Raw genomic sequence first — 17,099 nt, 5'->3', positions numbered from 1 at the left:
TACAAAGGGTAAAGTACTCGAAAATAAAGCTGAAAATCAAACAAAAAACAAAAAAAACCAGGTCTCGGTAGGAGGTTCTATACCACTGGAAAGTACGATGAAAAAATAAAAGGCTCAATATAAGCAGATGAGGCTGTAACAGAACTTATCTGTAACACAATCCCACACCCTCCCCTGAATCCTAGGGAAGAAAGAAACCTTTCAGGCAGTGTGCGGTTATTCCTTCAGAAGCTGTCCTAAAGGTGAAATCCCACTTTCCCCCAGGGGGTGGTAAGGCCGTAGGAATCCAAGAAGAAGTCGGAGGGAGAACCTATACACAACCAAACCTGTGTTCGCCTTCCGAGTCACCTTGCAAACCTCCTTCAAGGTAGATGAGCCACAAGAAACTAAAGGAGACATCAGATCTCTTTTAAAACTTTGTCTAAGAATGAGAGGACCCATCTGTCTCTAAAGGGCTTTGTAAATTCCAGAACTGGATGAAACTTACGTTCTGTGCCTAAGAAATACAGACAACTTAAGACACCGCGGTTCACTAACAAACAATAAAAGCAACATAGAAAACAAGTACAAGTACGCGCTCCTAAAAAAGAAGCCTTGTCACTGATATCTAGAGTAAGGTATCTGCTGTCACAAGTAAGTAGAGCAAGGCTGTCCGTTTCTTAATGTAAGCCAGAAGTTATGCGAAAGAGAATTCCGTAGGAGAGAAGTAGGAAATTATTACAAATCATTAACTGCTATATGTTAACAGATACTTAGGCAAAGTCTCCTCGATTGTCTACCTACTCTAAACAAAAAAACCGTGGGAAAAGGCAGAAGTTTACAACTGTTGTTCACCATATTGGACATGTTAATTACTAAGGAATAAAGTACTTCAACTATAACACAATCAAGTATCAAAAAAAGGTTAAACATGGAATTATTCTGTGTAAACACCAAAAACACATAGTTAACTCATACATAAATGAAAGTTTTCTTTTAAATAAATAGGAAGAAATAATGACAGCATGCCACCAAAGACCACCAAAACAGGGGAAATAACACCAACATAAGGTCCAATATCCAGAAAGATTTTCTTTTTTTTACATTTTTTTTTCAACATTTTATTTTATTTTGGGGACAGAGAGAGACAGAGCATGAACGGGGGAGGGGCAGAGAGAGAGGGAGACACAGAATCGGAAACAGGCTCCAGGCTCCGAGCCATCAGCCCAGAGCCCGACGCGGGGCTCGAACTCCCGGACCGCGAGATCGTGAGCTGGCTGAAGTCGGACGCTTAACCGACTGCGCCACCCAGGCGCCCCAAGATTTTCAAGTGATAGCATTATTAGAGAGAACGTCTAAATTGTAAGCACGCTACAATTCTGACTGAGTGCCGAAACCCAAGAGGCCATGAAAAGGCTAAAGAATAATTAAGAGAATGAAAGTCATAGGGAGGGATTTTTTTTTTTTTTTTTTAAACAGGATCCTCCACTGAGTAACATGGGACCAGACACATGACCTATAAATTAGAAAGGAGAACGGGGAAACTTGCCAGCACCTGAAACTGGCAAAGCTGACCTAAGCTAAGGAAACAAGGATGATAAATATCTGGGCAGGTAAATAACACCAGGTTTCAAAATCTGATTCTAAAAAACAGAAGTGAAAACTCACTTGCCAAAGGGGAAAACATGTCACTGCAAGTTAAAAGTTTTAAAACAAATGGACACAAACTACCTTAGGAAAATTTCTGCTTCTGAAGTATTTTCACAGCTAAATTCATTAATGTTCACTGCATTAGCTTTTAGGAAGCTAAATCCAAAGTGTTTGAAACAGTTGAAATTTGGTAAATATTTCTAATAACCATTTGCATTGAGCAATTCTGCAGAGTTTGTGAGATTAAACTTAAATGAGAGTAGGCTCAATTACATTTTAAAATCTTTCAGACAAAATGACGAAGCTTACATAGCAAAAGTAATATAAAACAAGATATCCTTAGCAACCAATTGAACTACCCTATGGGGGGAGGGGGGAAGGGGGGGTTCTATACAGCAAATAGCACATCACAGTCCTACTCTATGGGTAACTTAAAATTAATCACTGGACATTCTTTAAGTCTCATCTAAACTTAGTGGATCTGTGGGAGAACAACCAAAGCCAGAAAATAAGGATGAGATCAAATTCAAACCCTTGGCTGTTCTATTCCTCCTGCTCCAAGGAATATTCTGTAAGTTGGTTGTCTTATTTGATCTCAGTTCTCAAATGCGTTAAGTCCATACCAAAACCGTATAACATAATCAAGTGCTACACATGCCAAAGTACCCTGTTCAAGTAAATCTGAACAGAACCTGGAACCTGACATTTCACAACGGCATTCATCCACGCAGCCACAGGGAAACCGCAACAATTTCACAGAAAGACTTCGGGAAATACCTGAGCAGATAAACAGCCCTTTCAATATCACTGAGGTCTTCATCGACTGTCAATCTTTCTATTTCTTCGGGTGTCTGTCAAGCGTAAAATACAAACAAAATACAAATTATGCACACAAACATGGATCAGTCTCGCCCCCCCAGTGACCCTCCGGGAACCCCACATGAGTAGAGAGGAACGAAAAAGTTTCACAATTAAACATTATCACTGAAAACTAATCAAGGACTCTACATGCCGACCTCAACCACAGAGGTCTCTAATTTTCTTGAATTGTTGGGTTTGGCTGGTGGAGTTTGAGGTTGTTTTTGTTTTTTCTGTCGTTGTTTTTTTCTTTTTTTAAACTCTTCTAGCTTCTAGACTGAAGCTTGAGAATTACATTGTGGCTTTAGAACATTGCTGTTTAATTGAGTTTAATCGAGTTTAGAACTCGATTTTATATGCATATCTATACATACTTTTAATCTCTAATACCCCAAGGCGGTTTCTCCAGCATTTTCCACCCCACAAAATGCTCAAAGGGGGAATGGATGCAAACTGCAGCCGAGTGAGCATGAAAAAAGACGAAATGTGGAGTGGGGGAAGGGAATAAACTCCGGGGCTGGAAGGAAATCAAAGATTCGCGATATTGCGGCAGGTGGGAGTGAGAGGAGCTAAAGGGAGCTACTGAGAGGACGGCTGGGGGAGGGGGTGGTCCGTAAAGTAGGTCTGCCAGCAGCGAGGGTTGGAGGCTGGGACCAAGATGACTCTGCGGGGTGGGGGAGAAAACTGAAGGCTGACTCCCTAAAGGCAGGTGGGGATCAGGGTCCCAGCTGGAGTCCTGGAGGGGCTGGGAAGGAAGGACGCGCAGTGACTCAGGATGGGGGCCAAGGGTCGAGAGGGCTCTGAAGATCGGTAGCAGGACGACTCCAGCATGGGTGCTGGGTGGGAGGTGAAGGGAGGCCTGGCTGACTTGGGGGCACAGGCGACCGAGCTTGCTCGGATGGAGGAAGGGGCGAGCGGGATCCGGGGTGTCTCGGGGAGGGGGGGCAGGAGCTGTGATGACTGAGGAGTGGGACGGGGACAGGTGGGGGGGGCACTCAGGAGGGGACCAGGAGGCGGCTGGAGGGGCAGCTCCCGCAGGGCGGAAGGATGAGGGGCCAAGGCTGTCCTAGAGGGGCGGCTCGGGGGACACCGCTGGGCCGGCCGTTCCTGGGGCGGCTTGGGAAGGGGGTCCGGGGCGGGGGGCTGGGGAGCCCAGTGCGTGCGAGGGGCCAATCCCTCGGGGATTGAGGTCCGAGCTGGGAGAACCGGGGCTGCGTCGAAGCACGGGCGCCGGCAGGGGCCGGTTTAGGGTGACACGGCGACTGGAGGAGGACTGAGGGGCCAGCCCGACTCCGAAAGGGTCCCGGGTCGCTCGGGAAGGAAAAGGGGACGGGACGGGACGGGGTCGGGGCGCGGGCCGGCCGCCAGGCGCCCTGCGGGCACTTCCTCCTCCCCGGTGCGCACCTTGAGGCTCCGGCGGACCGGCCTCTCGATGATGGTGAGCTCCTGCAGGTCCTCCATGTAGCCGAACAGGCTGTTCTGACTGAAATCCATCGCGTCGGCGGCGGGCGGCGGCGGATGCATGGACCGCCGGGCCCCCTCGCCGCCCGGGCCAGAGCGGCCCCGGGATGCCGGACGCTCGCAGCCCCGCGACCGCCCACCAGCAGGACTTTCTCCCGCTCTCGGCCGCGGGAGCCCGGCGGGAGGCTGGCTGGCGGCGGGAGACGGAGCGCGGCCGCCGGGGGCGGGGCGGGCAAAGCGAGGGGGCGGGGCGGGGCGCGCGGGCGGGCTGCGGGGGCGGGGCCAGGGGAGGGGGAGGGGCCACAAGCCTGCCTCGGCCCCGCCCCCCCCCAGGCGCCGGGCGCTCGCGAGCCGGACGCAACTGCCGCGCCAAGCTGTGGTCGCCCCCACCGCCCTTCTGCGCCCTCCTCTCCCCGCGCCCCGCCCCGTGGCGCGTGCGCAGAGCCTTCCACCTCCTGCAGCCTGCGGAGGTGGGCTGGGGGCGGGGACCCGGAGCGGAGAGGCGGAACTGGTGACCCCGACCGCGAAAGAGAGGGAGGTGGGCTGCTGTGGTGTTCAACGTGATGGAGTAACTCGAGTGATCGCTCAAGTGATCGCCCACTCCAGCAGGCGAACTATGGACTCGGAGACCATCCTAGCTCAGCTGTAGCCCTGGGGGAGGGATGTGTACCCAAAATGAGCAGTTACCACGTGGGGTGTGCCCGGGTGATGGGGTGATGGGGGAATACAGTCCTGGAGAGTCTAACATTTGGGTGGGGCAGCGGCCCAAAAAGGACTCCCGGAGGGGAAACGAACTGAATCTTAAACGATCAGTAAGACTTTCCTAAAGAAATAACAGTAAGCCCATTTCGGATAGAAGTCTGGGCGTGTTTTGGTTGTGGGAGGTAAAGCTGGGAGTGCAGGGGAAGCGACTGCTTGGCAAAGTGGGTGGAAGAGAGAGGCAGGTCCTTTATGGAGAAAGGCCCTGCTCTGGCCAGGCACGTTTGAGTCGCTTGCATTTGATTCTGTTAAGAATGGGAAGCCATGGGAAAGGGATCGGGGCCATTTTTTGGACTTTGGGGGACAAAAGTTGTGTTGATCAGGCTCTTCAGCAGCAAATCCCCTCTTTTTAATTTTATGTGATTTTCCACCCATGTCCTGTCCACACTCCCATTTCTCCATCCCCCATATGCAGCCTCTCTCTTTTTTTTTAATGTTTATTTATTTTAGAGAGACAAACAGCACAAGTGGGAGAGGGGCAGAGAGAGGGAGACACGATCTGAAGCGGGCTCCGGGCTCTGAGCTCTCAGCACAGAGCCCCACGTGGGGCTTGAACCCCCTGCAAGATCATGACTGGGGCAGAGTCCTGATGCTTAACTGCCTGAGCCACCCAGGCGCCCTGCACCCTCTCTCTTATATTTAAGATATGTTCCCATATATGTATATATCCCCCAAAGATACTGTTCGTTTATGTATTATGAAAGATACTCTGCTAAGAACTCTTTTTTCTTATTTTTTTTCTCAACATAACGTGTTAGAGATTTATCCATGGGGCTATCTATGTATACTAGGAGTTCATTAGTCCTGACCACTAACAACATTCAGTTTGTACATCTAACTCATTTTACTTAGCAATTCCTTTAAAATGGACAGTTAGGGGGGCGCCTGGGTGGCGCAGTCGGTTAAGCGTCCGACTTCAGCCAGGTCACGATCTCGCGGTCCGTGAGTTCGAGCCCCGCGTAAGGCTCTGGGCTGATGGCTCAGAGCCTGGAGCCTGTTTCCGATTCTGTGTCTCCCTCTCTCTCTGCCCCTCCCCCATTCATGCTCTGTCTCTCTCTGTCCCAAAAATAAATAAACGTTGAAAAAAAAAAAAATTAAAAAAAAAAATGGACAGTTAGGTTGCCAGCCATTCCTTGTAACCACAAACAACACTGAATGGTATTAGACGCATCCCTGATAGAGCATAAGATAGAAATGAAATTGCCAGGTCATGGAGTCGACACTGCTTGTTTTCAGTCTGCCCGGTTGCCTTCTAGAGTGGCTTTGCCAGTTCGCAATCCCAGCAGTGGTACATGAAGACAGAGTTCTGTTTTCCCACTTTGTATGCTAACCTTTGGTATTATCCAATGTCCTAATTTATATCAATCTGATATCAGCAAAGTAGTATCACACTGAGGGGCGCCTGGGTGGCTCAGTCGGTTGGGCGTCTGACTTCGGCTCAGGTCATGATCTCATCGTCCGTGGGTTCGAGCCCCGCATCGGGCTCTGTGCTGACAGCTCAGAGCCTGGAGCCTGTTTCAGATTCTGTGTCTCCGTCTCCCTCTGACCCTCCCCCGCTCAAGCTCTGTCTCTCTCTCTCTCAAAAATAAATAAACATTAAAGAGAAATTTTTTCTTAACAAAGTAGGATCACATTGTAATTTCATTGAGTTTTTTTGTTGATAAGTGATGTTATCCATTTTTCCATATACTGAAGAACCACTGAAATGTTTTCCTTCTGTGAATGACCTATTTGCAGCCTCTGTCTATTTTTCTGCTAGGTTTCCTATTATTTTTCTGAATGAATTGAAGGAGGGTTTTTTTTTATCTGTTCTAAATATTAATCTCTTGTCAGTCTTAGACATTGTATGTCTTTGTCCCAATCTTTCACCTGTCCTTTTAGCTTGGCCTTTCCCATCCTACGGTGTAGGGCAAATCCATATTTTGATATCAACAAATGCATCTCATTTTAGCCTTGTGTAGTGTGTTGGGCGGGGGGGGGGGGGTCTTATTTAAGACTCTTTTCCTGCTCAGAATATTCTCCTGCATCTTCCCGTATTTAATAGCTTCACGCTTTTACCTATCACGGTTACGTCTTAATTCACCTGCAGTTCACCTGACATACGGCACGACCAGGAATACGATGTTATTCTCCCTGCATAGTGAGCCAGTTTGCCCAGCAGTACCCACCAAACAATCCGTCCTTTCCCCCACCGATGAGTGCTGGCGTCTCTGTGCTACGCCAAGTCTTAACAGACACACGTCTCTGTTTCTGTTTTTGTGGCGTGTCCTAATATACGATGAATCCTCCCATGCTTTGCTCTTTTTTTGTATTCGACATCGCCTCTGAAGTTCGAAGCAAAAATGGCCCGTGGTTACCCAGTGGCTAAAATCCAGGCATTCTGATCCCTGCGCCACATCAAGGAGGGATGAAGGGGAAAACGGAGCTTGAAGAGATCAGGAGAAGAGGCAAAGACGCGGGGGGTGCCGATTTTCCTGAGCAGCACCTGGCAGCCCCCCTTTCCTGCCGATTCCCAAAACCGTCCTCTTTCCCCCTCGTTTACAACCGATACTGAATAATATTTGTAAACTTTACCCTGCTTCAGCAAAGTATCATCTCCTATTTAGATTTTGTGCCGTCATCGTTTGAGACTTGATAGCCTTCAGTGAAACATTGATGGAAGGCACAGGCATAGCTTTGATGTTGGCTGTTACAGGGTAAGAGACCGGTGAAGGGAAATTGTTCAGTTGGGTGACTAGAATCTGTAGCTGTAGTTACCACCCTGTAGGAGAGATAGCCTGCCCCAGCCTGGCCGCCGGGAGACCTTCGTCCCAATGCCAGCCCTGCCAGTGACATGCAGTGGGCGGAGTCTTGGAGCCCTGTTTTCTTATCTGAACTGCTTTTCCTGTCTCAATGACTTGTCTCAATGCACCCTAGAAGCACTCCTGTGGAGCACAGGAGAAATGCACCACTGTTCCAATTTTACAGATCATGAAATTGAGGCTCAGAGAAGTTGTATGGCTCAGGCGTGAGCACACAGCTAAGGGAAGCTAGATTTATTCATTTCATTTATTCATTCAACAAGAACATGGTGGTTAAGTGCATGGACTTCGGAGCCGAACTGCCTGATTGGCCCTGGCCAACTGCCTGGAATCCTGGCTCTCCTACTTCCTATTGTGCAAGGTACTTAGCCACTCTGTCCCCCACTTTACTCTTCTCTAAGATCAGGCTAAAAGTAGTACTCAGCACAAAGTCTTTTTTTTTTTTTTAACGTTTTTTTTATTTTTGAGAGAGAGACAGAGCATGAGTAGGGGAAGGACAGAAAGAGGGAGACACAGAATCTGAAGCAGGCTCCAGGTTCTGAGCTGTCAGCACAGAGCCCAACGTGGGACTTGAACTCACGGAACCGTGAGATCATCACCTCAGCCGAAGCCGGATGCTTAACCGACTGAGCCACCCAGGCGCCCCAGCAAAAGTCTTATATGAATTAAATGGGATAATATGCCCACGATGCTTAGAGAAATTCCTGGCACATAGCAAGCATTATTACTGCCAGACCAGTGTTCCCTGTACCCAGGCTCAGAGAAGATTCAGGAAATTATGCTGAATCTGTTGATTCTTGTGGTAGCTAAAATAATGTTCTCCCAAAGAAGCCCACGTTCTAATCCCCTGAAACCTGTGATTTTGTAACCTAACTTGGCACAAGAGATTTTGAAGATGTGCCTAATTTAAGGGCCTTGAGAGGGAAAGATTATCTTGGATTATCTGCTAAACCCAATGTGATGGTCAAGAGTCCTTATGAGTGGAAGAAGGAAGCAGAAAGTCCAGCATCACAGCGATATGATGCAAGAGAAACTCGACCAGCCATTGTGAGCTTTGAAAACGAAAGGGCCCACAAGTGGACAGGCTTTAGAAGCTGGAAAAGGAATAAAAGAAAGAAAGAAACTCTACTAAGGCTTCTTGATGGGAATGCATCCCTGATGGCACCTTGATTTCAGTCCACTGAAACCCAGTTCTAACTTCCAGAACCCTAAGGTAATAAATTTGTGTTGTTTTAAAGCCACTTAGATGGGTGGTAATTTCTACAACAGCAGAACTAAAACTAAGCAATTCTCTCTATGAGAAAAATATTTGCATGAGATTACTACCTCAGACCACATAAAGATGTCAGGGGCACCTGGGTGGCTCAGTCAGTTGAGCATCCAACTTCTACTGAGGTCATGATCTCAAGGCTTGCAAGTTTGAGCCCCGCATCAGGGTCTATGCTGACAGCTCAGAGCAGGGAGCCTGCTTCAGATTCTGTGTCTCCCTCTCTCTCTGCCCCTCCCCCACTCATGCTCGAGCTTGCTCTCTCTCTCTCTCTCTCTCAAAAATAAATAAAAACTTTTCTTTGTTTTGTTTTTTTTTTTAATTTAAACAGGGCTTCTCGGGGCACCCGGGTGGCTCAGTCAGTTAAGCTTCTGACTCTTGATTTTGGCTCAGGTCATGATCCTGCTATTTGTGGGTTCAAGCCCCGCATCGGGCTCTACACTGACAGTGCAGAGCCTGCTTGGGATTCTCTCTCTCTCTCTCTCTCTCTCTCTCTCTCTGCCATTCCTGTGTATTCTCTCTCGCTCGCTCTCAAAAAAGTAAATAAATAAATAAATTAATTAATTAATTAATTAAAAAAACAGGGCTTCTTAACCTTGTTACTATGTGGGCCCTGATAATTCTTCATTGGGGAAAGGGAGGGAAATGCTGTCCTGTGCATTGTAGGATATTTAACAACACCCCTGGCCTCTACTCACTAGATGCCAGTATCCTATCCTGACCTCTCCCCGCCCACCACTATGCAGTGGAAAATGGAAATGTCTTTAGATGTTGCCACATGTCCCTGGGGGCAAAATGTCCTTTCGTCCCCAATTAAGAACCGAACCGCTGCTCTAACCTCTGCGATAACTCCCCATGTCACACAGAGGATGCCCTCCCACATCCCCCACCCCCGCCCTGCCTCTCATCTCGTCCTCCTGTTTTCTCTCCCCCTCCCACTCTGCTGTCTTCATGCACATTGGCCTCCTTACTCTTCCTCAAACACTCGAGGTCTCATCCAAGTCAGAGCCTACTGCTCCCTCTGCCTAGAATGTTCTTCCGTTGGATTTTCAGGTAACTCACTCTATCACATCCTTCAGGATATTACTCACATGTCACCTTCTCGGTAAGGCCAGCTCGGAACACCTTTTATGAAATTGAGATCCCACTGTATGAGTCTACTAGGGCCGCCATCGCAAAATACTACAGATTCAGTGACTTAAACAACAGAAATGTATTGTCTGTTGTTTATTGAAGCAGATTTGGTTTCTCCTGAGGCTTGCACGTGGCCGCCTTCCTGCTATGTCCTCACATGGTCTTTGCTCTGTGTGTGCATCCCTGCTGTCTCTGTGTGTCCAAATTTCCTCTTTTTAAAAAAAAAAAAATGTAATGTTTATTAATTTTTGAGAGACGAGCGTGAGCAGAGGAGGGGCAGAGAGAGAGGGAGACACAGAACTCAAAGCAGGCTCCAGGCTCTGAGCTGTCAACACAGAGCCCAATGTGGGGCTTGAACCCACGAACCGTGAGATCGTGACCTGAGTCAAAGTCAGATGCTTAACCAACTGAGCCACTCAGGTGCCCCTCCTCTTTTTTTAAGTTTATTTCTTTATTTTGAGAGAGAGAGAGAGAGAGCAGCAGAAGGACAGTGAAATAGGGAGAGAGAATTCCAAGCAGGCTCTGCCCTGTCAGCATGGAACCTGAAACAGGACTCAAACTCATAAACTGGGAGACCATGACCTGAGCCGAGATCAAGAGCTGGATGCTGAACCACCTGAGCCACTCAGGTGCCCCTAAATTTCCTCTTTTTATAAGGACCGCAGTCATATTGGATTAGGGCCAACTCCAATGGCCTCATTTTAATGTAATCACTTCTGATGGCCCTATCTCCAAATACAGTAGCATTGTGAGGTCCTGGGGGTTAGGGCTTCAACATATGAATTGGGGGGAGGGACACAGTTCATCTCATAACACCTACCATCACCACCAGCAGCACTTACTAGTCTAACATTCTGAATGTTTTACGTCTTCCTCTCATTTATGGTTCTTTTCTTCTCCAATCTTCCATTCAAATGTTGTGTTCCATAAAGGCAGAGAATTTGTCCATTTTATTCACCCCCACTTTCCCAGTGCCTAGAATAATGCCTGCTGCCTGGTGGGTGCTCTTTAATTACTTGTTAAAATAATGAATAGGCATAAAGTAATGAATCTCCATCAACTGGCTGTAAACTTGGTGAAGTTACCTACCTTCTCTTGGCCTCGGCTCCCTCTGTCAAATGAGGGAAGTAGGCTAGATAATATAGAACAAGAATTCTGCTCTATTTGAATCTTAGTGCCAACTTAGCCCAGATTCCCTAGGAAAGTCTGAGGGGATGCATAAGCGCTAACACTTCCTTGAGAGGTGCAATCTCAGGGCAGCCAGAGTGAGAGAGAGGGAGGTGAGGCGGGACAAGATGGGAAGCAAATTCACGGACAGCACTGTGCCCCCAGGCCGGTTCCCAATCCAGGAAGAGGCCCAAAAGGCCCCATCCAGGGCATCTCCGGACAGGCTGGGCAGAAGTCCAACCTTGGGAACTGTTAATGGGAAGGAGGTACTGGGAACTATCCATGGGAAGGAGGCACTGGGAGCTGTCCATGGGAAAGAGGCACTGGGAGCTGTCTATGGGAAGGAGGCAGTAAGGCTTCCTCCTGCCTTTTGCTTCCTATTGGTCAAAGTTGGCTTCTTGGGGAGTTAACTCTCTTGCACTTTTAAGGGTCTCAGCTGGCTCTTTCAGCAGCCTCTGGGGGAGCCAGATCCCAAGCCCTCAGGAGGAAGGCTTCAAATGGGTCAGGAGTCTGAAGGGGGTGGCCTCAGGCTGCAGAGAAAGGAGAAAGGAGGGTAATCAGTCCCTAGGGCTCAGCAAGTGGCTCAGAGCCTAGGAGACAGGTGAGACAGGAGGGCTGAGGGAGGGAATGAGTGAGGAGGGAAAAAGCTGGAGTGTCTGGCCTAGAGGCCAGGATAGAGCTGGTGGGAAACTCTGATCAGCTCCAGCAATTGAGGAAGGAGCTCAGAGGAGCTCGGCCTGACAGGCAGGGCACTTGGGAGGGCCCCTGAGCCCAGGATGGAACCCGTCCCTTCGAAGTCCTAACGGGGACCCAAGACCCCAGCAGCCCCGCCTCATGAAACTGTTCTGATGGGGTCTTTGAAGAAGGACACCCAAATTCATCACCCACAGGGTCAGACTCCAAGTGTCTGTGGTGACGGGGGGGGGGGGGGGCTCTGTTGTCCCAGGCAGGGATCCCCTGCGCTTGGCAGGCAGGGAGCTGCTTCATCAGCAACAGGTTCTGGGCACCCAGCTCCCCTCGTCCTCCCTAGCCACCGCAGCCCCTCTCCTGATCATCACTTGGGAAACTATTCCTAAATTCCAGCTGCCCCCTCAGCTGTCTCTGGAGGGAAAGAGGGCGTTCGCTGCCACAGCCCCCTTCCTCTGGAAGGGGGTGATTTTCCTCCTGTGTGGGCCGTGCGCGTTGGGTTGTGTCCCAACTTGAGGGCAGATTCCTCCCTCCAGAGGTGATGATACACGCTGAGAGCAGATTGTATATTTGTCTCCTGGGAGGCAGTGGGCGAGGAAAGCAGAATTCGGCGTGTGAGCGTGGGGAGGGGTGTCTCCAGAGCTGTGATGGGGTGACGGGCCCAGAGAGCGGGGAGCCGATGCTGCTGGCTGTGTGGAGAGGCAGCGGGAGGCTGATTATAGGGCTGGGTCCTGTGGCCCTGGATGTGGGTGCGAGAAGCTGTGTACGCACTTGACTGTCAAGGTGGGAGTGATGGTTACCCTGGTGACCGGGCTAGGAAGTGGGTTGGCCTCGCAGGCAGAGATGCTGGAAAGAAAATAGAATAAGCACCAGTTAGGGCTTCTCGCTCTTTCTTTTCCTTGTCTTGATTGGAGCACCGCTCAGAGGGTACCTTGTCATCACAAAGGAAGGACGACTTTTTCAGTGGTTGGGCCCACCGTTTCCTCTTCCAGGTCTCTGTGCACGCACCCCCTCCGCACCCCTAGGCTGGCATAGAAGACCCGGCTCCTAATCCCAACTGGCCCTGGGACCTGGGGCAAGTCACTTCCTCTCTGGGCCTCACGCAGACCAGGCAACCTCCAAGAGCCCTTTGTGTTCTGATTCTCCGGTGTCCCCCCTCCGCCACCGCCACCAGACATTTTGATTCAGCAGGTCTGGAGCTACGCCTGGGAATCTGCATTTTAGCCACGCCCACAGGTACTCTGCCCTCGTGGTTCAGAACCACCGCCGCTTGGCGTTGAGAGCACAGGCGTGGGAATCAGACAGACCCAGATGCTCACGTTAGCTCTGCTCGTCTGAACCTGTTTCCTTGCCTCCACGATGGGGGAAGGACGCAGCGGGACTGTGAGAATCAGCTGAAATGAGGCCGCAGCATATAGCACGGTGCCTGGCCCGCGATGAGTGTTCTGCGTCTTAGCTTATCGTGGTGTCTCAATCCGTAGTGTCTCTACTCTCCTCTCCCGTCCCTGGCAGCCCCCTTCCATCTGCTTGTTCTTCTCCAGCCAAATTCCACATGCAGGAAGACGATGCCACCCCAAGCAAGGACTCAGGCAGAGGAGGAGACGGTATACTCACAGCTGGGGCGCGCACACCCAGTTAATCTGTTGCCATGGCAACTCCTAGCTTACCAACCTCTGTGGGGCGAAGTGACTTCCTTCAGCGTCTGGGGGCTCTGGACGTGCACGGTCATTTCACCACCAGGAAATGGGAGGTGGTGCCCGCCCCGATCCCGACCACCAGGTTTGCATTTCAGGAGAAACTGAGGGCTCCCCCAGGATGAGGATTTAGCTGAATTTCACTTCAAAGCCCCAGGACCCAACACAACGCCTGGCATACAGTAGGCGCTCGACAAACAGGGGTTGAATGAATACGTACACGTGATATAAACCTGATTCTCTGGAATCTCTTTATCAACAGTGAGCTTCATTTAGGAGCGAGGCAAAGTGGGGGCGCCTGGGGGGCTCAGTCAGTTAAGCGTCCGACTTCAGCTCAGGTCATGATCTCGTGGTCTGTGTGTTCGAGCCCTGCATCGGGCTCTGCGCTGACAGCCCGGAGCCTGCTTCGGATTCTGTGTCTCCCTTTCTCTCTCTGCCCCTTCCCCACTCACGCTCTGCCTCTCTCCCTCTCTCAAAAATAAACATTAAGAAAAAAAAGTTTTTTTTTTTTTAAAAAGGAGTGAGGCAAAAGGAAATCGGGACTTCAGGCATTGGTCTTCCCCACCTACTCCCTCTAGGAAAACTGCAGTCCAGCCTCTCTCCAAGGCATTTATTCACCTTGGCATCCATACGCAAGAATGCCCAGGGCATGCAGGTACAACTCACCAGCCCCTCAAAGTTTTGAAGTGGTTTTGCCCCAACAAATTTGTTCACGGCGGTGTGAGAATCAGCCGAGATGGGGCTGCAATATTATAGCCCGGTGGTTATTAATATATCAAATTCTATACACCACGAAAATTAATCTTTCCTTTGCAGGGACTTGCTTCCCCCAACTATGAATTTTTCATGTCCCATCAATTCCTGCCCTCTTCTCTCTTGAGGACCTCTTCTCTCCAGCAAAGAACAGAATTGATTAAACAAATCTGCTCGGTATTGCAGCTGGTGAACAAATGTCATAAAAGAAAAAGAGATTAAAACTCTGGGCCGAGAGGTCCTTTTTAAAAATTATCCGAGAGACTAATATTTCTATTCCGGTCTGCCATTAAAAGACGCTTGCGAGTTCTTGGGGATTATACGCATTGGTCTCTCTGCCCCTAGCTCCTGGCACAGAGCTCCTAAACCCCTTGTAAATTCCTCAGTGATAAGAGCACTAGAAGCCTTTTTTGTTCTATTCAGGTGACTCTGGGTGGGCTTCTGGAAAGCTCTCGGGTGGGAGCTGGTCCCCAGGAAGACCAAGCCATGGTTAGAAGCTTGGAATTTTCGGCCCCACCCCTCATCCTCCGGAGAGAGGGCAGAAGGATAGAAATGGAGTTAACAACTGATCACGCCTAGGTGAGAAAGCTTCCATAAGATCCCATAATCGGGAGGACCAGAGAGCTTCCTGGTTGGCCAACAGGCGGAGGAGTTGTAGGGTGACTGGCACAGCCAGACAGAGCCTGGAAACCCCGGGCCCCTTCCCATACACCTTGTTCTACTCATCTCTTCCACTTGGCTGTTCATCTGTATCCCTTATCACATGCCTTTGCAATAAACCCCTACATAGAAGTAAGCTATTTTCCTGAGTTCTGTGAATCTCTCTGGCAAATGAATCGAACCCGAGACGGGGCTCGTGGGAACCTCCGATTTATAGCTGATCGGTGAGAAGGGCTGTGACAGCCTGGACTCGTAACGGGCATCTGAAGTGGAGAACTGTCTTGTGGGACTAAGCCCCTCACCTGTAGGATCTGATGCCACCGCCAGGTAGATAGTGTCGGAACTGAGTTGGATCGTAGGACACCCAGCAGGTGCCGCGAAGAATTGCTTGGTGGAGGTATGAGGGAAGCCCTTGGCCCCCACTATTGTAACTGGGTCCTAGAACAATCTCAATAATTGAGCTTTGGTTAATGAGGCCTGTGCTTGAGACACAACATTCAGGGGCACCTGGGTGGCTCAGTTGGTTCAGCGTCCAACTTCAGCTCAGGTCATGATCTTGCGGTCTGTGAGTTCGAGCCCCATGTCACAGCTCAGATTCTGTGTCTCCCCCCTCTCTCTGCTCCCCCCATGCTCATGCTCTGTCTGTCTGTGTCTCTCAATAATAAATAAATGTTAAAAAAAAATTTTTTTTTTAAATCCAATGACACACCAGAGCACATGCACAGGAGCAGAGCAGAGCAGATAAGCCGATACGTCGTGTATGAAGTCAAGCTTCCCTCATACGTTGGTTTCTGAGGTCGGGGTTCTGTGTTTGCTGGCCAGCACAATCTTTTGTTTTGTTATTTGGATTTCAAAGCTACACAGGGAAGCAGGACCAGCCACTTGATTCGTCTCGTCACTCCCTGTGGGAGGGTAGCTGGCCACAGTACACATTTGTTACTGGGCTGTATTTTTACCTCGGGTTTATTCCTTCAACAACAGAGTTGAAAGCGGGTTTTGGTGCCTCTCCTGCACGATCCGCTCTGTTGCATAAAAGGAAGTGATTCCTTTATTCAAATACCCAATGTGAAAAATGTGTTTGATCCAACAGGAACACATAGAAAGCAACTCTATACTCGTCTAACACCATGTTGGGAGCTAAAAGAGAAAGAAAGGGGTGCAAGACAGATGAAGCCCCTGCCTGGATGAGCTTATGATCTAAGAGGAGAAACAAGATGTGCAAACCACTAAGTGCAGCTTCATGTAATGACCATGATGATACGCTTTAAAACCAAAACTGATTGTAGTCACTCAAGAGTCATTTCTTTTTTTAATGTTTATTTACTTTCGACAGAGACAGAGCATGAGCGGGGAGGAGCAGAGAGAGAGGGAGACACAGAATCCGAAGCAGGCCCCAGGCTCCGAGCTGTCAGCACAGAGCCCGACGCAGGGCTCGAACCCACAAACTTTGAGATCATGACCTGAGCCAATGTCGGACGCTTAACCAACTGAGCCACCCAGGTGCCCCACTCAAGAGTTATTTGTAAGGTAAAGACGGGGAGTGTGTGGTGTAACTTACATCCATGGGTAAATCAAATCTTTATGCTACTCACTCCTTCCCCTTAGAAAGACAGGGAGCAGAGGGATTAAGACCCCTAGTGGATGCTTGCCGTTCGTGGAGATTGCATCAATGAATCTTTAGCCGTCCAAGGTATTCCCGGAATTATTTGGGGAGTAGGAATGAAAGTCTCCCCCTCTGAGAGAAAGGGGAGAGAAGGGTTGGCCAAAACACAAGGCCTGATAGTGGAAAGACTTTTAAAGACAGTGACGTCCAATATTCCGTGTTGAGTTGTTGGCTTTGCTGATTTGTAAAGGCCCCTCCTCTGCCAATAAACCTTAAATAAAACCTGTCCTTCCCCCAGACAAAGGTACTGTGTCCCGTGAGTGGGGCTTCTTCACCGTGAAGAATGACATTCATTTTTGCATCTCCCGGCGTGTCTGGCACTTGGCAAAAAAAAAAATGATGAGTATCTATCAGAAGAGAGAAAAAATAGAAACGCTTAATGAAAGGACACAAATGAGACAGTGAATAATGGTCCGCTAGCACAAGGGTCTCTCTAGATCTCGCATTCAGGTACAAATTGGAGATACAGAATGCACAGCGAGGTGCTTCCAGAGGGTTTGGGTGGGGAGATGAAGCCGAGCTTTTGTTAATTTCTATTTGGAGACGCGGCTATAAATAGATGCTGT

The 17,099-nt window shown here is 49.4% G+C and overlaps 1 protein-coding gene across 1 annotated transcript in view; it reads right to left on the bottom strand.

Annotated features, from left to right (window-relative positions):
- Positions 1 to 4,161, bottom strand: part of PPP4R4 (protein phosphatase 4 regulatory subunit 4) — a 104,134-nt gene extending 99,973 nt beyond the window's left edge. The window contains exons 1-2 of the mRNA XM_047863635.1: positions 3,892 to 4,161; positions 2,407 to 2,480 (exon numbers count right to left, since the gene is read on the bottom strand). Coding sequence (XP_047719591.1) covers positions 2,407 to 2,480; positions 3,892 to 4,011 — 194 coding nt within the window. The 5' untranslated portion in view covers positions 4,012 to 4,161. The remainder of the gene's footprint in view (positions 1 to 2,406; positions 2,481 to 3,891) is intronic.
- Between the last annotated feature and the right edge of the window lie 12,938 nt (positions 4,162 to 17,099).

This window comes from Prionailurus viverrinus, chromosome B3, assembly GCF_022837055.1.
Source record: "Prionailurus viverrinus isolate Anna chromosome B3, UM_Priviv_1.0, whole genome shotgun sequence".
In the NCBI taxonomy this organism is placed as follows: domain Eukaryota; kingdom Metazoa; phylum Chordata; class Mammalia; order Carnivora; family Felidae; genus Prionailurus; species Prionailurus viverrinus.
This window is presented reverse-complemented; position numbering and strand designations above follow the sequence as displayed.